Below are 23,570 nucleotides of genomic sequence, written 5' to 3'. Positions count from 1 at the left end.
CTAAAGTCAGCCATGCTTTTTCTTGTCAAGAGGCGTGTCCGGCACCAACATTACAAGCTGTTTGACACCAGACAAAGACCTTCCTATTTGCTCATGAATTTTAAATTAACATCACATCCACAACATACATTTAAAGCACATGGGTACCTCCCCAAAATCCAGAGAACTGTAGTTTGTTCAGTGTGCTGGGAACTGTTACCTCTGTGAGGGGTAAACTACAGTTCCCAAGATTATTTGGTGGAAACAATGTGCTTTAAGTAAATGATGCAGATGTGGCCTTTTTAAAAATCCTATTCTGCTTTGTTCAGTTTCAAGTTCTTGTTTCTATTTGCCTCTTGGCATATTGCATTTTGTTACATTGATTAGTTTGTAATCCTGTTTATATGTTCATAGAATCATAGACTTGTAGAGCTGGAAGGGAATATAAGGGTCATCTAGTCCAACCCCCCTGCAGTGCAGGAATATTTTGCCCAACGTGGGGCTCGAACCCACAACCTTGAGATTAAGAGGCTCATGTTCTACTGACTGAGCTATCCCCTTTGTGTGCATTGGTTAGGTTCAGACTTTTGTACACCCCCAGAATCCTTTGAAGAAGGGTGGTTGAAGTATATTTTAAATAAAATAGGTATGCAGTCCTGTGGTCTCTTGGGACAACATTCATGGGGTGAGTAAATAGAATGGCTCTCCCCCACTGCCCATGGCCAAGGAGGCATGTGAATGGAAAGGGGAATCTTTTCTTCCAAGCTCCTCCCATTTGGGCACAGTCCTTGGCACTCTGTTGCCATGGCACCAGCAAAAAGAGGCGTTCTGATCTGCTGGGGAAAGATCTGGAGAGTTCTTTGGATCTGCTGGATTTGAAGTTGTCCTATTGCCTTGACGTGTCCCTAGAATTTTGGGAAGGGCATAAAGAACTACAACAGCACTGAAGCTAGTATTGTATATTGATTATCCTCCCACTCAGACCAATGGGAGGAAGCAATTCATAAATGTTGGTACACACACACACACACACACGACTGATGGCTTTCAATTTGGTGGTTCCTCTGCCTTAGTTTCCTCCCTCCCCAGAGCCTCCTTTGGATAGTTCTGCCCATAAATAAAATATTCCCCATGCATTCTCCAAAGTTCCAGAAAGAATATAAGAAGAGATTATGTAATATTGCCTAGACATCTTGCTGATCCACATTTAGAAGGCAAGGAGGAACCCTGTGTAACAACACACTTGCTTTAACATGCTTGCAAAAGCAGGCAGGGGGGAGAAATGAGACTATTGTGCTTCATTTCACTGTTTCCTCCTGCATTTGCATAAAGCAAAATCTTACGCAACTGTGGAATTCTGCTGTTTGAGCAATTATCAGAGATACATTGCATTTGCTATGACTACAGTCATAAGTGATACTGTAACTTAATTCAGTAAAATGTGTGTAACATACAAGGCATGATTTCACAACCACATGCAGAAATAGAATGTGATTCTATTTCATAGAAAGATCACCAGGTCAAGGTCAATGTGTCATTTCATATCTTTTTAAGAAAGCAGGCTTCGTGGTTGAAATATTTATTTAAAAAATTAGTCATTTTTGCTGTCCTATTTACCCAGTTACCTACCATTGTGCAGAGAAGATCAAAGTGCTGGTGGCACTTGGCCACATATTCTGAAAAACTAAACTGCAGTATCTTTGTGGAGATGTACATTTTCTGCTTGCCTTCTGCTTGTTGGACCTGCCAGTCATGTGACAATGTGTAATTCAAGTTGCACATCTTAATTATATCAGAGAAAAGGGTGTTCCTACAATTCTGTAGGATTGCAAGATAAAGGTTCAACTCCACTGAAGCTTTAGGCTGGGCTCTTTTTCCATTTCTATCCCATCTTCCGACTGCATTTACTTCCGTTTCAAGTTAGGTTCAACAAATGGCTGACACTTTATAGTGCAATCTGCAAACTCGATGGCTTGTTTAGGTCACTCAGGGCTGCTTCCCCATCAACACACTTTGCTTGGTTGCCTAACTTTTGATGATTCACAGCTGACGATGAACTTGTTCCACTGAAAACCATTGTGCTTGAGGTGATGTAACTTGATACAAAGATCTGTCTCTGGTGCTTGATTTATGAAGACGTGTTCCCATTTTCAACCACAATCAAGTAATAAACATGCAGGCATGAAGTGGCCCCTGGACTAGAGATGGGGCCTTGTGGTCCTCAGACGTTGCTGGACTATAACTCACATAATTTTTAAACATTTGCTATGGTGGCTGGGATATGATGAAAATTCCAAGTCCAACTACATCTAGAGGGACACCAGTTCTACATCCCTTCTTTAGAGAGGACTCTTGCAAAAGCTGCCACGAGTCTTTCACCTGATCTGTGGTTTTCATTATTACTACCTTAGCAATTTAGAGTTCTTACAGGTGAGCACTGGTGTTCCACATACATGCAGATCTTTTGCAGCATCCACATGATGTCATTGTCATGAAAATGCCAACCTATACTCCACCACCACTACATAATCCACATTTAACTTTTCTGGGGGAATCCCTTAAATTAAAAAACAATCCTATTGTCAATACCCATCTATGAGAGGCATTCCATCTGAACCAGAGGAATATGGTATCAAATAATAATAATAATAATAATAATAATAATAATAGCCAGATGGGCGGGGCATAAATAATAATAAACCAGAGGTATCAAATTGTTGTTGTTGTTGTTGTTGATACCATATTCCTCTGGTTTATTATTTATTATTTATACCCTGTCCATCTGGCTGGGTTTCCCCAGCCACTCTGGACGGCTCCCAACAGAATATTAAAAACATGATAAAAGATCAAACATTAAAAACTTCCCTAAGCAGGGCTGCCTCCCGATGTCTTCTAAAAGTCGGATAGTTGTTTATTTCCTTGACATCTGACGGGAGGGCCCTCCGCCTGGTTCCCTATGCCCTGTCACCTATAGGACTTCTCAGGATTCCAAAAGATGAAAAGTATTTTGACAACTCATTGGGAAACTCTTTCCATTCACAATCTAGTTCCACAGATGTAACTTCTAGTCTGAGCTGCTTCGGTGAACTGTTGGGCTGCCATAATACAGTCCAACATATTTTATATCCTCTGGATTGTGATGTGTATTACAGATTGATTGTATCTCAAATAAAATGATGGTGTCACTAGAAGCCCTTTGCGCAAATCCTAAGAGCAACCTAAAATGTTGCCGGAGCCGGAGGGGATTGTTGGGCTGATTTTGCAAACCTTGATTACGAAGGAAGATGGAGAAGAAACTTAATGGGACTATTTTGGAAGACATATTTCCATTGCAAAGCAGTAACTGTAGCATCAATAGCAGGGCATGATCATAAGCCCATCTGCACGGAACTCAAATTCCACTCAAGTCGAGGAGACTTGTTTTCACACATAATGTTCGGAAATGGGGTACCACTTCCTCTTTCTTTACTTGCTTCTCCTTTTATGAATGTTTTTCTCTCTCCACAATATGCAAGATAGCCGAAAAACCTGGGGCAATTTTCATTTTAGAACAAAGAACTGAAGTTACGCACTCCAACATGTTTATTAAAGGGTGTTTTTCTTTTTACAAATAAATACTTATACTATAAAACAGGACATCAAAGTGCTTTTGATGTAAAGTTTATTTAGTAGGCTCAGCTTTTTCCTATGATTGTGCTAATCCTCATAGACCCAATGGCAATACTATGTCTATTTAAACTATAACAGGAAAAGCCATGGGGTGATCATCTACACAGCTTACATGAAAAAGCCATGTGCTCTTCACAGCAAGTTATGATACATTATGGGAAAAATTCACATACTTCAAATATTGTCTGCTGCTTTTATGAAATCTGTAAATAAAGGCACTTACTTCCTCGATACAGGATTTCACCAAGGCGAAGTGTATTCTGTTATTCTATGCAATATTAGCAATGCAGAACATGGCTCTGAGCAAAGAATTCCAAATTTACCGAGAATCTTAACTGTCTGCTATATGAGGAGATATATGAATAAATACCAAAAAAACAACAACCCAGCAATGAATACTATCCCAAAATCCTTATACCACAGCAACGTTACTGTTTATGATTTTATTGCAGGTTGTACTTTTATCATTCGAAATGTGGCTTATTGAATATGGCCAATGTAAATAGTGTGGCCTATTAGTAATAATTAAACAATGTGGGGGTAGGAGGGAGAAGGGAATGGAAAAGAGAGAGAAATCTGGAGATGCTTCCGAATGTCAGTTGCTAGGGAACTGCCATGGGAGAGAAGGTGATTGCCCTCCACAAGTGTCCTGCTTGTGGGCTTCACATAGGCGTCCCAGTGGCTGTGCTCTGTGGGCTTTTGGTCTGATCTAGGAAGACGTGGCTTACAGGGTAGGAGGAGGGCAGTCAATGGGTGCCAAGGACCAGAAGGGGAGAGCCAGCGTCTGCTTGTTTGCTGACAGCATGGGGTTGACTTTTAGATCCTTCACACAAAAGCTCAGAAGCCAAAGGGGGTGGGAAGTGTACGCTTTAGTCACAAAAGGTGGAAAGGTAATAAAATAAACATCAAAAGGTAGGCTTGCCAGGTTCTCACTTCTCCACTACCCACTTACAACAAAAGCAGGAAAGAGGAAGAAAGCTACCCTCTCGGCCTGAAGACTGGGGGCAGGAAGCCTTTCCCTGAAACTTTAACACAAACATGGGCACTTGTGAAGGCAACTGGCAGGAGAGTGGAGGAAAAATCAGCTCTCGTTCAGGGAAGTTTAAAAGAAAATGGCTATGAGATGCAGAGGGGCAAGCTACATGTTGCACGTTGCAAACTACCACAGAGAGAGAGAGAGATCACTCCTCCTTTGCAAAATGCCCTTAGAAGGGGAGGTGGAGGTGGTAGGGATGTTCCCCCTGCCAGCCAATATACTTCTGCCACTGACTGCATCTCTACTAATATTACTCTAGACCTGCATTTACTTCACAGGGAAAATTAGCTAAGGATGGTGGGTAATTGCTCCCCTTGCTTGTCTCCTTTTCAGGGGCTTTGCAAAGGAGAAGGGGTGATTGGGGACTTTGTCACATGCATCATCAGTGTAACATGTAGTTTTCCCCAGAGCAAAGTCAGTTGTAGTCTTCCTTCCTTCCTTCCTTCCTTCCTTCCTTCCTTCCTTCCTTCCTTCCCTGGTCCACCTATAGTGGTTACTCTAGGACAATGGTGGCCAAACTTGGCCCTCCAGCTGTTTTGGGACTACAATTCCCATCATCCCTGACCACTGATCCTGTTAGGTAGGGATGATGGGAGTTTAGTCCCAAAACAGCTGGAGGACCAAGTCTGGCCACCACTGTTCTAGGACAAGGATGGGAAAATTAGGTTCTTCCAGCTGTTGTTGGAGTACAGCTCCCATCATCCCTGACCATGGTTCATGCTAGCTGGAGTTGGCTCCTGAGTCCAACCACATCTGAAAAGCCACAGGTTTCCCATCCATGGTGTACTGGATTTAGGAAGTTTCTTGGAGAAGGCTACCCTTATGATGAAGCATAGTGAAGCTTCAACATGCAGAGGTCAAATTTTAATGTGAATTAAAAGTAATGTCCCCTAATCTGTCAAAAGACAGCTGCTTGGGGATTATGGCCATGGCAAGATAGTGCTGCAACCTTCATTGGACACTTACGTCTTAGATTGGGGTGAGGAACGTGTGGTCATCACTGATCATTGACCATGGAGGCTGGGGCTGGTGAGAGCCGTGGTCAAACAACTTTTATCAGCCCCATGACAACATCTGGAGGGGCACAGTTTCTCCACCCTTGATTTAAGGGGTCTCATCTATGATTCTTGAACATCTTCTGCAAATCAGAATAGACAGTAGAGAACTAAATGAACTAATGACCTGATATAGGACAGCTTCATGTGTCCTTATAAATCATCAGTTAAGGCCGGCCCTACTATTGGGCAGAGTGGGACAGCTAATTGTGACTTCCATGGAAGAGCACTAGATGTTTAGTTCTTTCAGTTATTGTGTTGGATCCTGCTCTCTGGAGCAGAAATCTGTTACCACTAGCTGGATGCTCCACAGGTGGCAAAAGAGGGCAGAATTTCAGCAATTCACCCTTTTCTCAACAGGTCTCTGTGCCCCTCAAAAAAAAAAAAAAAACCCTGTAGGATTGGGAGACCATCTGGAACAGGTGGAAGATGGCAGAGGGGTTCCCGAGGGAGGTGTAAAATTCTCACCTTTTTGTTCCACAGTGGAATCTCCTCTGGATCCTAGTCACTTCCACAAATGGGAGTTTGTCCTCCCTTTACATCCAACCCCTTGTTTCTTTTTGCTGACAAGGATGGAGTGATATGCTTGGGTACACTATGTGCCTTGACCTGAGGGTAAGGAATCATTCAGGTAGCAAAGTGTCTTGAACCAGCCCTAGCTGTGTTGCAACACGGCTCTTGGTTTTGTTTTTGCAGAATGTGTAGCAAACTCTCTTTTCCTTCAGCTGATCCCTGAGATCTCTGACTACATGTTGTTTCCTCAGTCATACCAATCAACCCAAGCCTATGAGTCTTACTCTGGCATGCAAACAAGTCACCTTGTGAGACGAAGGAAATGCAAGGACCGTTGTTTGGAGTTCCTTTCACCACTCCAAGCTTCCCGGTCAAGCTGGTGTTGCTTGCAACCATCAAAGTACGGCTTGCTTGAGACTTCCAATACAGCACCACCTACTCAAACACATCCATAACACATTGGCAAGGTTGTTGCTGCTGATTCTTCTGTGATTGTTCCTACAATGGTTTCTTCTGCCCATGTTGTTCGACTTCCTGGTATTGTTTAAGCAAACCACATATATAATGGAGAGAGCCCTGATGGCTTAGCCCAAAGGCCTACCTAGTCTCACAACCTGCTTCCCCACAGAAGCCATCCTTGTGGCTATAGGAAGCCACAAACAGAACCTGGAGAGCTGGTGTGGTGTAGTGGTTAAGAGCGGTAGACTCGTAATCTGGTGAACCAGGTTCGCGTCTCCGCTCCTCCACATGCAGCTGCTGGGTGACCTTGGGCTGGTCACACTTCTGTGAAGTCTCTCAGCCCCACTCACCTCACAGAGTGTTTGTTGTGGGGGAGGAAGGGAAAGGAGAATGTTAGCTGCTTTGAGACTCCTTTGGGTAGTGATAAAGCAGGCTATCAAATCCAAACTCTTCTCTTCTTCTTCTTCTTCTTCTTCTTCTTCTTCTTCTTCTTCTTCTTCTCCCTTCCCTGCTGTTTGTTCCCCGTCAACTATTATTAAGAGACATGGAGCCTCCGAACCTGGTAGCCATCAATACCCTTGTCCTCCATAAATTTGTCTAACTTCCATTTTAAAGCCACCAAGACACATGGGAGTAGCCAGGATTTATGTTAAGGGAGGTCAGGACACCCACCGGTCCTATTCCAGAACCAAGGTACCTGTGACACAATCGTTCAGTTCATGGAAGCCATGCCTATCGCTCAGTCAGGTTGCCAGTTGCATCGCTAGAATGCTCCACAACAACATCCAACTGACCTCAGAGAGCATTTCAGTTACAAATGTTCAGATCATTTCTACTTTTAGTTAAGTATTTTTATATATTTGATTTATTTAGGGGGAGAGCTGCCCCTCCTTCCCACCCCCCTCCCAGCTATGCCCATGCCAATATGGTTGGTGGCCCTCCTCACCACAACTTATGGAAGCAAGTTCTGCAGTTTCACTGTGGGGTTCCTGAGGGTGATCAGAATGGAAAAGCCAAATTTAAAGTAATATTAATGCCACTGTTTGAACGTTCAAAGTGCTTTGTATGCCTTATCCATGCACACACAGGTCCCGCTAACCAAACACAATTCATTTCCTGTGAATTGTTTGTTAGATGAGTATTTGCATAATGAGTCCATGGTTTCCATTGATTCCTATGGGAAACTTTCCAATGCATTCCGGACCATGGAATTTTGACCCCCAAAAATAAATTTAAAAAACAGGAAAACCCTCTGAGGAAGGGGAAAGTGCTTATTAGTCCAGTCGCTCTCTTCATTCCTCGGCCAACCAATAGAAGTTTTTTAAAAATTCTCTCTGTTTGGATATCTGAATCTGTGGTGCGTATAGAGAAGTTTGGTTACTAATTCCTCGTGTTCAGATAAGTGAACTTTCGCATAGCAAGCGTTTGGAAATTAGGGTCTGTGTGTAGCAGACAGGAGGCTGAAGCAATAATTGCTTGCCTAGGATCATCTAATGAAGTCCATGGCTAAGGAGATATTTTAACCAGGAATGAAACTTTCTAGCACACATTCTTAGCAATGTTAAGTACACCAGCTAACAAGAATGTAATATTCTATGAAGGGTTTGAGTTTGGGACTTCTTGCCAGAATCTGGTTGGTGATTTAGATTGCTGAGAATCTCAGCTTTTATTTATAAGGGTTACATGCAGCCCAGTCCTATGCATGTTTACTTGGAAGCAAGGCCCACTATATTCAATGGTGCTTACTCAGTGATAGGTGTCTATTGCAATGTAAATGACTCACCCTTCATGCTTATAAATCTCTTGTTAAAAAACAGATTGTAACCTGCACAAGTTGTCTGTTATTCTTGAACGCATTCCAAGCATGTTCTCCTAACCAATATACCGCTCCTCACTTAGTCATACAGTTGCATTTTAAGATATTGCAAATTGCCGTCAACCTATGCGATTAAGGTGGGGAATGCATTCAAGCAAGCATCTGTCCCACAAGTCTTTTTCCCCCAGGCAAACACACAGGAACGCACACACCATCCTCTGTCAAGACTAATCTCTTGGAATTATCCCTGGCTTGGTTTAAGCATAAATATATAATCCATAGAAGAAATCCAGGCAAATCTGAAACCTGAATTCACGTGTGTACAAAGAAATAGCTGGTTTATCAGCAGTGGGTTAAACCACTGAGCCTAGGGCTTGCTGATCAGGTTGGCCGTTCAAATCCCCGCAACGGGGTGAGCTCCCGTTGCTCGATCCCAGCTCCTGCCTACCTAGCAGTTCGAAAGCACATCCAAGTGCAAATAGATAAATAGGTACAGCTCCAGCGGGAAGGTAAACGGCATTTCTGTGCGCTGCTCTGGTTCACCAGAAGCGGCTTAGTCATGCTGGCCACATGACCCGGAAGCTGTGCTCCGGCTCCCTCGGCCAGTAACGTGAGATGAGCGCCGCAACCCCAGAGTCGGACACGACTAGACCTAATGGTCAGGGATCCCTTTACCTTTACCTTTACCTTTACCTTTACCTTTACCAATTGCTTAAGCTTTTTAAAACAAACAAACAAACAAAAACCCAAAATTCTTATGTTGCTGGTAGAAAATGTTCATATTTGGGTTTTGGATAACCTCCAGCAGAAGGGAGTTTTAAAGTAGGGGTGCTACTAAGCCCACCTCATATTTAGGTACTGCAGACAAGGGACGCTATGGTGAAGGAGTCTAGCATAAAGCATATTTACCTAAATGACCAGGTATCATTTGGAAAAATAGTCACGGTCACAGTTATAAATAATGATGATACCTAACACGATGGATAACTTGATGTATGAAACCTATTTCACATTACTGCTTCAAAAATAGGCAAGAAGTGTAACATTTCACAGTATAATCTTGCAAAGAATGTAGCATCTTTCACCAGCAACTTCAAAAATCAGAGATGCACCATAACCAGTCTTGGGACATCCATCAGAGTTTGTTGGAAATCCACCAGTGCAGCATTTGCAGAAGGATATGCATGTCATTAATTTTATGGTACTACACTTATTTTTTGTCAGGGCATCATTTATTATATTAATTGCTTTCAAATATAATTGAGATTTACATGCAGCCTAAGGATACAGTCCTAAACAAGGACTTCTAAACTCAGGTTTCTGAGATTAAGGATCTGGTCCTGTGCCCATTTACTCCATTGATCCTGTGTAGATGTTATAGGATTGCACTATCAACCTCATTCAACTCAGTGGAATGTACTTCTGAGAAAACACGCCTAGGACTGGGTCACGTGAATACTTACTTGGCTGGAATCTCCCCTGAAATTCGTAGGACTTCCTTTCAAGTAAACGCGCTTAACAGACATATTGCACATTAGCCACAAGACTATTGAAGCCGACATCTTTGTACGTAAGCCAATTTCCTGAAATGACATTGCCACTGACATTCTGAAATGGCAAAATGCCAGATTCTCTGCAACTATAGCATGCAATACTTAGTTTGCATTAGAGAACACTGTCATGTCCCCCAGTTTAAGCAACATTCCAGTCTTAAAATGGGCTGCGCTGGAAATTTATTCTCCAGGGGGCAAATCAAAACCTGCCCAAAAGATCAAGAGAGTGGAGGTAGAAATTTCTCTGAAATTTTCAGGAAAGGGGTTTCCACTTACCTTAGTTAACCTCATGAAGAGGCAATTTTTTCTTGCTTTTGGGTCTTTTTCATTTAAAAAAAAAATGCTTTCTTCACAATTTCCTGACAGGTGCACTTCTCAGAATGCCTTAGGAGTTATACCAACATATAGCATGATCACAGGATCATAGAACTGTAGAATTCGAAGGGATCCCAGAGTTCATCTAGTCCAACCCCCTGCAATGCAGAAATCTCAACTAAAGCATCCATGACAGATGGATGTTTCTCCCAGGGCAGTGAGAGGTGCTGCAAGACTCTTGTGCCCCATAGCTTCCCATGGGCCTCACTTCCTGGCAAGAGACCCATTAAAGGAATAGCAACTCTGGGAGCACACCAGGGCACAAGAAACTGCCATAATGCATGCTGGTGTAACTTAAGTCATCATAAAGTTACACCAGATCTAAACCCCATTCAGCACTGGGGCTGCTGCTCTGCCGAAACCTGGCAGAGGGACAACCCTTTTAAAGAGTGTTTTAGGCCAGGTTGCCAGGTCACGTGACTGAGCTGAATAGACTAAGTGTGCCCTCTCTGTACCAGCCCCTACCACCCTTCTGAAGGACTTATACATGCTTCAGCTCAGCTATCTCTGGCTCAGCCCCAGTTGGGCCAGGACAGGGGTGCCAACTTGAACAAAATATTGGGGGGCCCAAGTAAGCCCTGCCCCCCACATAATCAGTCACATGATGTGGTGCATGCACACCATTTGAATGACAATGCCTATCAACTTTGGGGGGCCCAGCCCTCTCAAATATTTTATTGGGAGGGAGACAAAGACCTCTCGGCCCCTGGGAGTTGGCTCCTATGATCCAGGATAAACAAGTATCTTTAGCTGAGCAGAGGTTAGGAACTTAAAAATCTGACTGAGCTAGAGATGCATGTATCCTAAGCTGCTCATCACAGTGATTCTTGCTATAGTGTTGTCTACTACCAGTGTGGTGTAGTGGTTAAGAGCGGTAGACTCGTAATCTGGTGAACTGCGTTCACGTTCCCGCACCTCCACATGCTGCTGCTGGGTGACCTTGGGCTAGTCACACATCTTTGAAGTCTCTCAGCCCCACTCACCTCACAGAGTGTTTGTTGTGGGGGAGGAAGGGAAAGGAGAATGTTAGCTGCTTTGAGACTCCCTAGGGTAGTGATAAAGCGGGATATCAAATCCAAACTCTTCCCAATATTTTTGGAAACATTTCTTACCCATCCCCGCCACCTCACAGGAAAGTACCGGTAGTAGGAAAGCAGCCACTATTTTCAGAAGGAGTTAATATTTTGGGAGAAGATTTTGTCCTAGCCTTTGTTTTAAAGCACAAAGCCCAAGTTATGCACCTGGAAAGCCAGACTGGTTTCAATGAAAGAACGAAGCACGTGCTAAAATCTCTCGTGCTGAAATCCAATGCAGTTTAAAAGTGATTTAACTTGGGTTGAAATGTATGGATCATTTGGAATATACCACTGAAGTCAACTTCCAAAGAGTGGGCACAATGCACTCAAATTTAAGCATGTTTAAGTCCTGAGGGAAAATGAAGGAAAGTGGAAATGGGACTCCAAGTGCTGGGTTGTGCCCGACATGTTTAAGACCAGAGTTTCATTTTTCACAGCTGTAAGAAATGGAGAAAGCAAAAATAAATGTGGACATTTCAAAATTCAAATAAAAAACAGAAAATGAATTGCAAGTCCAGACAAACCACAACACTCTTTTAATGAATTTTATTTTACTACATGAATACGATTTGTAAATTTAAAATATCATTATTTCACCTTGGCACAAAATGGCAGAACAGCAGTCCTGTGTTCAAGCAGCTTTCATTTACAGACTGGCAGTAATAAAGTCAGTCCTGGGGACGCTCTTACACATTTGTGACTTCCATTGTCACTTTGCTACACAGAGGGGGGAAAGCACATTGAGTGACTTCTAAGAGTATCCTGTTGTTGTTTTTTGAAATCACTGCACAGCATTTGGGCTCTCCTGGCTTAAGATGGTGACTCCTACTGAATTGAAGTATTTATCAATAGCAGGTATTTATTTCACTCTTCCTCCAAGGGTCTCAAGGCTGACATGGCCCTTGCCTCTCCCTCACTACACTGTCACAAGGATCTTGTAAAGAGACCACATGGTGAATTTCACAAACCTGGGTCTTTCCAGCTGCAGCCACCATGCCACACAGATATAACTTTCAGCAGGACCACAGTGGATAAACATTTCTTTAAGAATCCTATGATTACGAATATTAATTGCATATATGCCCTGTCCTTCCTTGAACTTGGGACTCATATTGCCTCCCTCACCCCTCTACCTTCACAACAACCCTGCCAGCATACTCTCCAACGTTTCTCAGATGAAAATAGGGATGCCCTGTTCCATAATAATAACTATTTATACCCTGCCCATCTGACTGGGCTGCCCCAGCCACTCCAGGCGACTTCCAACATACATAAAAATGTAATGAAACATTAAACAAAAAACTTCCCTATACAGGGCTGCCTTTAGATGGCTCAGGGGTCAGGTAAGTCCATACCCTCCAACATTTCTCTGATGATGATGATAATAGGGACGTCCTAAGGAAAAGTGCGACATTCTGGGATTAAATCAGGGGTTGTCTCCGGAAAATAGGGACAGTTGGAGGGGCTGTGTCAGGTAGTCAATCATTAGCTCTCAGCCCAGGTCCACCAGAGAGTGGGCATTTGAATGGACACTCTAATCGCTCTCTTAGTTCTAATGAATGGTTGCGAATTCAAAGTTCAGAACTCAAAACCATAATATGAAAGTGTTGCAATACCTTCTATAGGAGGCTGTGTGTATTTATTTACTAATTGCAAAGTGATTTCCGAGATAGCGGAGGGGGAAGCACCATCCCGCAGCAGGTTGGACTCTGCCACCTATAAATCAATTTGCACTTTACACCTGAGAAGAGTAACCTGCTATGCAAAATGGGAGGGGAAGGGGTGGGGCCTGACTGGGCTCCTTTCATTGGAGGGACCCCCAAGGAGAGGGCGGGACTTGGCCAGAGCCAAACAACCAACCTGCCCGCACCAGCTTTCCAACAAGCTCTCCCTGTCATCCAGGCTGTCTCTCAGGAGATGCCCACCTTTGTCTGGCTTACCTTGCATCTCCACCCAGCAGCCGCTCGGAAGCCTGGCGGGGGGTAGCTCCGCCTCCTCCTCCCCAACTGGGCTGAACGTTATAATGGGCTGGCCTGAGAGTAGTGGAGAGAGATAATGACAATGCCACTTAATGACAACAGCCGCTCGAGGGTTGCTATCGCCGGCAGTCAGCTCGCAAGCGCCAGGTTCTTCAAGCGGGAGCGCCACTAACGTGGGGGAAAGGAGAGCAGAAAGACGCGGCTTCAGCACATCAGGTTTCCATTTTTCTTTTTTCTTTTTAAAATCCTAACCAGAGTCAACTTGCTGCCGATCTTCCCCTGGAAGTCTATGAAGATCTAAGAGTACACTCCTAGAAAGAGAATCGTACCACCAGGATATATAGTTTAAAAAAAAAAAAAGTTGACGCAAAGTTTCTTCAGTCACCTGTTACCTTCAGCTTTGCGTCTGAGACTCTCAAGATAAAATACCACTGGCTGCGGGGGAGGGGAGAGCGCGCATCTTCCTCGGAAGGATCCTCCCCCCCCCCCCCGCGGATCAGGTACTTATTTTGGGCCGAAGAGAAAAGCCTACCTTCTAGGGATTATCATCCAGGTGGGAAAACCCAGCAGAGGCTTGGCCTTGCTCAGCAACGCACCATCCAGGACTGCCGAGAGAAAACGCTTGAAAACCAGCCGACTCCACGCGCGCCAGGAGCGCAACGCGCTGGTTTTGATTTCGGAAGAAGGCGACTTGGGGTGTAGAAACAAACCCCCTTCCTGCTCACAAACCAAGGCGGGGGAAGAAAGAGACCTCACCGCTACATTCCGCCCCGAAACCCTTTCCCAAAGGAATTTAGGCTTGGGAAACTTCTCCCGTAGCTCTGCTTTTTTTTAAGGGTCGCTAGCGTGGGAACCCCGATTTTTGCTCTCTTCCTCCAGGGAGACATTGCTCTGAAGCCGCGAGACACATTCCGTGACTCCCCCGTGGAAGAAAAGGAACTGTCGCCCCTTAAGGGAGCCCCCACCCACCACCCCCACCACGTAAAAGGAGAGATGCACCTCAACTTTTGTTAGCGTCCCCTCTCCCCGGAGATCCGAGCCTACACCGCCCCATTGCTGCGCTCGGAAGGCCCACTGATCATCCCTGCGGAAGAAGAGACCCGTGGGCGGAGGGAGCCTAGCTGGGCCCCTTCGAGGCTGGAGGCGCCACCATGAAGCTGGAGATCTTCGCCCCTCGTTACGAGGACAAGCTCAGCAGCGACCAGGAAAGCAGCAGCGCGGCGTCGCCGCAGCCCGGCGACAGCGAGCTGGGCTCCGACGGTGATTGCGCCGCCCTCAGCCCGGCCAGTGGCATCGGGGCCTCTCCGCGCCAGGGCTCGGAGCCTTCGCCCGGCAACGCGAAAGCAGCGCCGGGGAAGCCTTACACGCGTCGCCCGAAGCCTCCCTACTCGTACATCGCGCTGATCGCCATGGCTATCCGGGACTCCGCCGGGGGGCGCCTGACTCTGGCCGAGATCAACGAGTACCTGATGGGCCGTTTCCCCTTCTTCCGCGGCGCCTACACGGGCTGGCGCAACTCCGTGCGCCACAACCTGTCGCTCAACGATTGCTTCGTCAAGGTGCTCCGCGACCCGGCCCGGCCGTGGGGCAAGGACAACTACTGGATGCTCAACCCCAGCTCCGAGTACACGTTCGCCGACGGCGTCTTCCGCAGGCGGAGGAAGCGCCTGAGCAGGCCCGGCGCCGCGGAGCCTGCCCAGGCTCACCAGACCTCGGCCTCGCCTTCTCCAAGCGCCGACCACGAGCCCCAGCCAGCGGCGTCTGCGACAGCCACGACGACGGCCGCCGCCTCGGTCTCGCCGTCGTGCTCCTCGTCGGGCCCGAAATTCTCCAGCTCCTTCGCCATCGAGAGCATCTTGAGCCGCCCTTTCCAGCCGTCCGAGAAGCAGCAGCAGCAACAGCAGCGCCCCGCAACCCCAGCGGGAGAAAGGGCGATGCTGTGGCCCGTCCCGTCGGGCTACTCTCGCCTTCTGCCCCAGTCCGCCGTCTCCTTCGGGCTCCTTCCGCCGCCGCCGCCGCCTCCTCCTCCGTTCCCACCCGCGGCGACCTCTTCTGTGTACTCCTACAGGCTGCCCGACCCGCTCCTCCTGGAGGTCTCCGCGGGGGAGGCCTCGACGTCCGGGGATCCCCACCAACTCTTCCCCCAGAGGACCTCCCTCCTTGCCGCTTCTACTCCGGCCTCGGAATCGCTGCAAGGGGTCCCGCTCGGCGTCGCTCAGCTCTACTGCCCCCTCCGGCTGCCCGGGTCATTGCAGCAGGTCTATCGGCCTTATCCCACGGAGACCCTACCGGTGTAACCGTAGAACTAGCCAAGCCCCCTGCCTCATGAAGGGGTGACTTGAGGACAGGCGATGGGAAAGGTCTCTACGCACACTTTTATTTTATTTTTAATCAGTGACTGAAAAGTACAAAGACTCTGTGCCTTAAGGATAGATTTCCCCTGAGACGAAAACCAAAAGTCATTCGATCTTATTTTAACCCGAACTTTCAAATGGAACAGAGCGTCTCTCTCTCCTGGCAATAGTTCCCTGCCGATAGGGGGTTTTTTTTGGGGGGGGGTTCATCCAATTTTTTTTGTTTCCCATTCACAAGTCTAGGAGGCGCGCCCAATCCGCAGATTTTAAGCCATTTTTATAGCCGTGAGTTTCCAGGGTGAACTCCTTACTCTGATATAGTCATTAAAGGGCAGTCCTGTCTTCTATGTTTATTCCTAAGAAAGGCTGCTCAGCGGGTCTTATTCCGAAGTGGGCGTGGCAAGGGTGGCAACTGCGGCTATCCAAACCGCTTCCTCGAGAACTCTGTATGCAGTAAGTACGCTGCAAACTTTAGCAGGGTTGCCAACTTCTTGGTGAAGGGGGCTCCTGTGCCTTTAGCAGCCTTGATGCTTGGTCAGACTGCTGTCAAAGGCCCCAAAACTGGGCCAGTAAAAAGTTGGCAACCCTAAGATCTCCACTGATTTCAACAGAAACTAAATACTCATGGAGGGGGGGCAGCGCTTAAGCCCCATTTAACTCAAAGGGTCTTGTTTTTTCGGGAGGGTAACATAGAATTGTAGTCAATTAACCTTTACTCAGAGTAGACTCTTTGAAATGGATGAACCTAAGTTTATCATGGTAAGAGTTAGTTGACTACAACCCATCACACAGCAGGACTGCAGCCTGCTCTCCTAAGCGTACATTCAGTTAGGGATCGACCCATTGGGATTCAGGGGAACTTACTCCTGAGTAAGCAGCCAGCCGTAAGACTGAAATCCGCCGCAGCCTCTTAAGGGTAGTCCCAGCCAGCAAGTGGGGGTGGGAAATAAAATCACAGGCGGGGGGGGGGGGAGAGAAAGGTGGTTTGTGAACTTGCGTGGAGCGAATGCCTATTTGCAATATCCATCGTTCAAAAACGAATGACTTTTTAAAAAAACACACACACAGAGCCCCGATTCTAGTGCATATTTACGCAGAGGGTAAGCCTGTTTGACTTCTTATCTGCGTAGCCTCTAGATCCGAGATGCAGTGAACTGGTGAGGATTCCCTGCTGGCGAGAGATCAGTCCAGTCCAGAGAGATCTAGCTCAAAATGTGCAGGGCGACAGAAAAGACAAAACAGCTTTTATATTTATTTAAATGGAAGCCTCTTTCCGATGGGGGGGGCGGCTTTGCTGGAAATCGTGAACGTAGGCAATGCCTAACCGAGTCAGGGTTTCGTTCCTAAATTCTTTATACTTTTCTTCTAGTTTCCGAGTACTCCGAATACAGAGGGAAGGGCTCTTTTTAAAAATGCACGTGTGAGCCTTTCTAGAATGAGCACTGCGGTGAGCCTTTCGTGGAAGAGGGAGGGGAGGGGGTAACTTATTTATAACTTTTTTTATAATTTCAGCACATACAGGCTGCCGTCGCTTTTTATTTTTTTCCAATGAAAGGACCAATTTGATATTTGGGGTGTGTGCGCGCGCGCGAGTCTGCTCAAAGTTGATTCATAACCACCACCCCCGCCCCACAAAAATAAAAAAATGGGTTTCTGTGACTATCCAGAGATATCCAAGAGGAACCCTATTAAAAAATAAAAAAATAAAAAATGCTGCCACCGAAAAAGGAAGACTGCTTTCAGGAAATGTGTCTGTGGTGATGTGTGTGCGCGCGTTATGAAGCTGTGGATCCTGGTTATTTTCAAATAAAAGTTGGAATGGAGATTATCAAGTGTGTGCTGACTTCTCTGTGCATAGCTCAAGGTGGTCGTGGCGGCTTCACGGAATGCATAGGAGGCCAGGAGAGAGAGAGAGAGAGAGAGAGAGAGAGAGAGAGAGAGAGAGGGAGAGGGAGAGAGAGAGAGAGCGCCGGGGTGGGAAACACATTAAAAGCACCAGCAGCTGGGACCTTGTGGATAGCATCCCTGCTAGATTTGCAGACGCCCTGTTTGAAATTGGCATGGGCCACCAAATAGTAGACACGGCAGGTGTGGAGGTACCGGGTACAGTTCCCTATCTAACCATGTCTTGTGGTGATTATAAGCGCAGGTGCAGAGGGCACCAGTTTCTTAAGATCCGTCAATCTTAAGATACACTGGGAAAAGGTGCGATCTTGTCCCGCAGGCACCCCACTTTGTATACAGCTGGGGTTTGGGGGCCTTGGGCGGCTGCGCCAAAAGGATGGCGCTGTACATATCTGTAGGAAGCTGTATTTGTTGCACTGCTGCTTGATGATGATGATTAATGATGATGATGATGCTGAATAAATTTTTATACCGCCCTTCATCCGAAGATCCCAGGGCGGTTCACCACAGAAAAATACATAATACATAATGAAACAAATACAAATCAATAGTGTCCCCTCCCACAAACACATTTAAAAGGGCCCGGGAATGTTAATCAACCGAACATCGGGTTGAAGAGAAAATATTTCTCCTGATGCCTCTGTCACCCCAGTTATCGCCAGGGTTGATTCGGCTGATCTGAGTGGCTAGGCGGGTGTCCCCTTCCTCCCTCACTGCTCCATGTGCGTGCCCCTCAGGAAGCTGCGTGGAAGAGGGTGACCATCCCAAACAGGAGTGTACCGTTCTTCGGTCAAGGATATAGGATAGCTGCGCTATGAAGGCGCCAGGCGAGCCTCCCAAGGGGGAGCAGTCCACAAACAGGGAGCCACCGCAGAAAAGGCCATTTTCGTGTTGCCCACTATCCGGACCTCTCCAGGGGGAGGCACACGAAGAAGGGCTTCAGATAATTATTGGAGGGTGCTGGTCGGTTTAGATGGAGTGGGGGAAGGCGGTGATCCGGCCTTGTCTCTGAAAGGAGGCGTCCACACTGCCATCACAAGCCCTTTCCACTCAAAGCTAAATCTGCAGTAGGCTGACTCAGTCAGTCATGCACACCCAACACACTCACACACTTCTCGTTTGAACCCGACGCGAGGTGCTTCGACGCCCTACGCGTGTCCCACGGAGAACAGGGCTAAGCGACTCATTTCCCACCTAGAAGACATAGTAAGACCGAAGCCTCGGGGCTGCCATGGCTTGCTGAGAAGCCGGCTGCGGGCCGAGGTGCCCTAGCCCTGCTGAGTCAGCCATTGGCAGGCCAGCTGGCTTGTAGTCAACGGCGCTGTTGCATTCTGCTAAGCCTGGAACCATTTTTGGAGAGAGGATCAGCCACCTCTTAGATGCCTGACAGCGGGCATTCCTACACACGTCGACTCAGAAACAAGCGCCAGTGAGTTCAGTGGCCTTAGTTCTAAGTGTGTACAGGATTGTAGCCTCGGCTTCACTCTTACTCAAAATGCAAAATATTCGACGGGGCGGGCGGAGGCGTGGACAGCGAAAGACCGCTTCGCCAGGGACAAGCCAGAATTGAAACCTAATCCTTTTGTGCCGCCTGCCAGATTCTCCAGGAAGGTTGTCGGGGGACAATTTGTTTATGACCTCTTGGGTTCGCGGTGGTGGTGGTGTTTGCGTTTTCAGGAATGCAGTTCAGGCGGCAGGGCGGGTACCTGACCCGGGGAATGTTTTCCTGCTTAGAGTATGTGGTAAATTTAGAAAAATGTACACAGGATGGAACAGCTGAGTCCATCCACAGGCGAATTCCAACGCAGCTACTCCCCATCTACTCGGGAGTAAGTACCATTGATTTTAAAATGAGGCTTACTACTTTCAGGTAAATAGATTTAGGACAGCAGCCTTAGTTTTAACCGATTGCGAAAGGAGATGGTTGCCCCTTTCTTACGCTGGAGGAATTCTATTTAAATCAATAGAACTACTCCAACACTGGCTTAATTAGGAACCGGAGCTTTTATGGTTTCAGGATGCAATCCTGTACACACACATTTGGGAGTAACTCTCACAGAGCTCAGATAGGACTTGCATTGCAAAAGACTTCAATAGGATCTGGATGACAGTTCCAGTAATTTGACATTACCTCAGCGCCCCCAACATCATCATTAAGGCAAATCTCTAAACCAACTAGTCGGGGAGCGGGAAATCTGGCCTAAATTTTATTTTTAAAAAACAACAACAGGAACAGGATGGAGAAGGCAACAGAATTGCAAAAGTTGAACAAAAACGTCCTCTGCTGATTTTCTGGTTGTTACAAAGACACAACCAAGAACAAACTCAGTTGGTTTCTAAGGTGCTACTGGAAAGAATTTTCTATTTTGTTTCGCTCCTTCACAATCGTGTTGGTTCAAAACAGCATCAGTCCGATTCTTAAGGGCATTGTTGTATGAAAGTAAGTCAGGAGTGTCCGAAGTATAAAAGCAAAGAGGTACAAGCTTTGGAGTTCCACATGTTTTTTCATCGCATTTCTTCAATCCGGCAGACAGTGGTGCCAAACCTGTGCGCTCCTTTCCCAAGCACCCACAGCCCGCCTCCCCCCACAAGAGAATAGGCCACTTTTGCGTGTGCAGATTGAAAAACGACGGCCAGAAATCATTCGAGGCTGTGCGCCTTTATCAAGTGCAGAATCGCACAAGCTATTGAACAAGATTACATTGTGCTCTTAGCAAGGAAACCCTCGATCTCGCATTCATTGGCAGGAGAGCTAATTCCAGGAAAAGGTGAATATTTCTTCGGTGCCTTTTGTTGAAAACTTTGCCCTTGTTTTCGAAGACGAATAGACAAGCTGAGTGTGAATGGGCCGTTTCACGGTGCCGCCTCCGTGGGGGCATGTATGATCTAGCTGAGATTCCTGTATTGCAGTGGGTTGGACTAGATGACCCTCGGGGTCCCTTCCAACTCGACAGTTCTATGACTCTATGTGCCGTCTTCCCGTCTGATCGAGGGCTTCCTTCACTCGGCTGTTTGCACAACGCTAGCGAAGGAGTGGTGAAACCCTCTCTTTTTTTCTTTCTCCGCGAGCAATAAAACAACATGTCTATGCAAACGCATCTTAAGGCTCTGGTGCACGAAATACGTGTCAGTCAGTCTTTCTCCTGAGATTTTATCGGGGCCCTTTGTGAGCGATGCAAAACGCGCAAAATAGGAGACGTACCCTCCCCCACAAAGTCCATCTCGCACCAAGTTCGCTTCCAGTCCAGAAATACGAATTAAACACAAGAACGAAGCCACAACAATCTTTAGACTCGCCCAACCTTAGAAGACTATTGTTTCCATTAAAAGCGCTGTTTAGAACCTAGACGCTGTTTTAGGCAAAACAGCCTCCAAATGCCCCCCTCCCCGCATCTTTTCCTAGGGGTGGTGTAAGTTGGAGCCGAAATGTTTGGAGACACTTGCGGGTATCCTCTTGAAAACGAATCGCATTCTAAGGCTGCAACCCTGAGATAACTTCCTTGGGATCAACCCCCCCCCCATTGAATTCAAGGGGACTTCAATGGGGCATGGCTAGGATTGCAGCTTGTGTCGTCCATTACACTCAAATTAGGTAGCAGCCCCTTCCCAGTTGCCGCGCCTTTAACAGTCGCATGGCAGGCAGAAATTCAGCAGGTGATGTTTTCCCACTGTATAGATCAGGGGTGCCAACTTGAATAAAATATTGGGGGGCGGCCCTGCGTAATCGATCACATGATGCAGTGCAATGACACCATTTGGATGGCAATGCCCATCTACTTTGGGGGGCCCTCAAATATTTTAGGGGGGGCCGAAGACCCCCCCCTCGGCCCCTAGGAATTGGCTCTTGTGATATAGATGCAGCAATTGGGACAACTTCACCTGTTGAATCCAGGAGCACAGTGTCTTGTCAGAAAAGGCGGAAGCAACGCTGTAATCAGATGCTTCTTTTGCGGAGAGTTCTCCCACGGGATTTTATATAGCTCTGAACGAGGCAAAATTGCTTTAATGCCAGCTACCATGACTGAATTTGAAAGCATGTCTCATTAATTTCAACCGTCATAATGTCAAAGCGTTGAGTTTGAGTAGGCTGTCATAATCCCTCTCAGCTTCTGGGAATCGCCTATTAAACAAGAAAACTGTGTAAATTCGGGCAGACCTATCTGGACTGGAGTGCAGTACCTTCTGCCTAGTACCACAGAGTTGGAAGGGACCACGATGCCCATCTAGTCCAACCCTCTGCAATGCAGGAATATTTTACCCAACGTGGGACTCGAACCCACGACCCTGAGATGAAGAGTCTCAGGCTCTACTTACTGAGCTATCCCTGTCATGTGCTTGGATTAAAACAGCACGTGGCTACACAAATCTCCAGTCCCAACTAAAACGGACAACTCCGGGAAGAATTAAGTCCTGAGATTACTTGGAAGTAACTGCAGATGAAGCCAATGGGGTCTACATTAAGTTAGCATCCTTAGGACGTGTGAGTGGGGGGGGGCAGCAAATTATTTTACTATCTGCGGGACCTGCCTTTGAGTAAAGGTGCTCAGGATCGCGAGGCTGCCGGGCGCAACTTGATCCCGAATGCTTAGGAACGGAGTGCAACAATTTCACACCCCGGTCTTAAAACATAATTGTTGAGGAGTAGATTTTGTGAACAACAGCAGCATTTACTTTCAGTCTAAACTCTGCAGCTTAACTTCACCTTCGTTTTTGAACCTTCCAAAGCAAGCAAGCGTGCCTCCCAGCCATATTTCGTGGTCTAGAGGCAGTGTGGTGTAGTGGTTAGAGTGCCCGACTAAGGGAGCTGGGAGACCAGGGTTCAAATCCCCACTTTTCCATGAAGCTCACCGGGTGGCCTTGGGCCAGTCACTGCCTCTCTCAGCCTATCCTACCTCACAGGATTGTTGTGGGGAGAATCATGTGCGCTATCTTGAGCTCGTTGGAGGGAAAAAAAGTGGGATAATAAATAAAATAAAACTTCTATTGCCTCCAGATTCTGGGGTACACAAAGTCTGATAATGAGCCCATAAATGGACTCACGTGCGCTTTCCACACACACACACCCCACTCCCCATGGGCGTGACAGAGGGGCAGGGGGCAGCTGCCTCGCTAATTGAAGTAAATAAATAAAAATACTTAACTAACTGACCAATTTTTTTCACAAATAACTCGGTTTTGCCCTCCCTAACATAAAGCCTGCCCCCCCCAAAAAAATAAATCCTGGCTACACCCATGAGTCCCCCTACACGTTTATCATAGATTGTAGAGTTGGAAGGGACCACCGGGGTCATCTAGTCTAACCCCCTGCAATGCAGGGATCTTTTTGCCCAACATGGGGCTCCAACCCAATTAAGTCCCACTGGGTTCCGTGTGATCCAGCCTGAGGCTGCCACCTTGTATACTTTTGCCTGGGAGTAAACCCCACTGAACTCAATGACACTTAATTCCGAGTAGACAGAATTAGCACTGTTCAGAGCTGTTGGAACGAAGCTTATCATTCTGGCTGCAAGGCGAGCGGTGTGTGTGTGTGTGTGTGTGTGTGTGTGTGTGTGTGTGTGTGTGTTTAACCAGGGAAGATGGAGGAGCGAGTCTCCCTTTTCTTTCCAGCTGTAAATCAAGCCTGTCAGATGGCAGAGACGGATGGGGCGCCCAGCACCTGCCCAAACACACTCCAGCGGCAGGTAAGCAGAGAGCCAGGATACTTTTACATCGGCCGGGCTGGGTGGAAATTACCCTCTCCAGAACAGAGAAGGGTTTTGTGTGCGGGGAGACTTTGTCTTGCGAAGTGCTTAATAAATCAG

At 46.8% G+C, this 23,570-nt stretch overlaps 1 protein-coding gene across 1 annotated transcript; it reads left to right on the top strand.

Annotated features, from left to right (window-relative positions):
• Positions 1 to 13,343: 13,343 nt before the first annotated feature.
• Positions 13,344 to 16,035, top strand: FOXQ1 (forkhead box Q1). Its single transcript, XM_033154466.1, has one exon. It carries the CDS (start codon positions 14,662 to 14,664, stop codon positions 15,805 to 15,807), a length of 1,146 nt encoding a protein of 381 aa, XP_033010357.1. The 5' UTR covers positions 13,344 to 14,661; the 3' UTR covers positions 15,808 to 16,035.
• Positions 16,036 to 23,570: the final 7,535 nt, after the last annotated feature.

Source organism: Lacerta agilis, chromosome 7 (assembly GCF_009819535.1).
Source record: "Lacerta agilis isolate rLacAgi1 chromosome 7, rLacAgi1.pri, whole genome shotgun sequence".
Lineage (NCBI taxonomy): Eukaryota > Metazoa > Chordata > Lepidosauria > Squamata > Lacertidae > Lacerta > Lacerta agilis.
The sequence above is the reverse complement of the archived record's forward strand: the minus strand, read 5'-3'. Positions and strand labels throughout refer to the sequence as shown.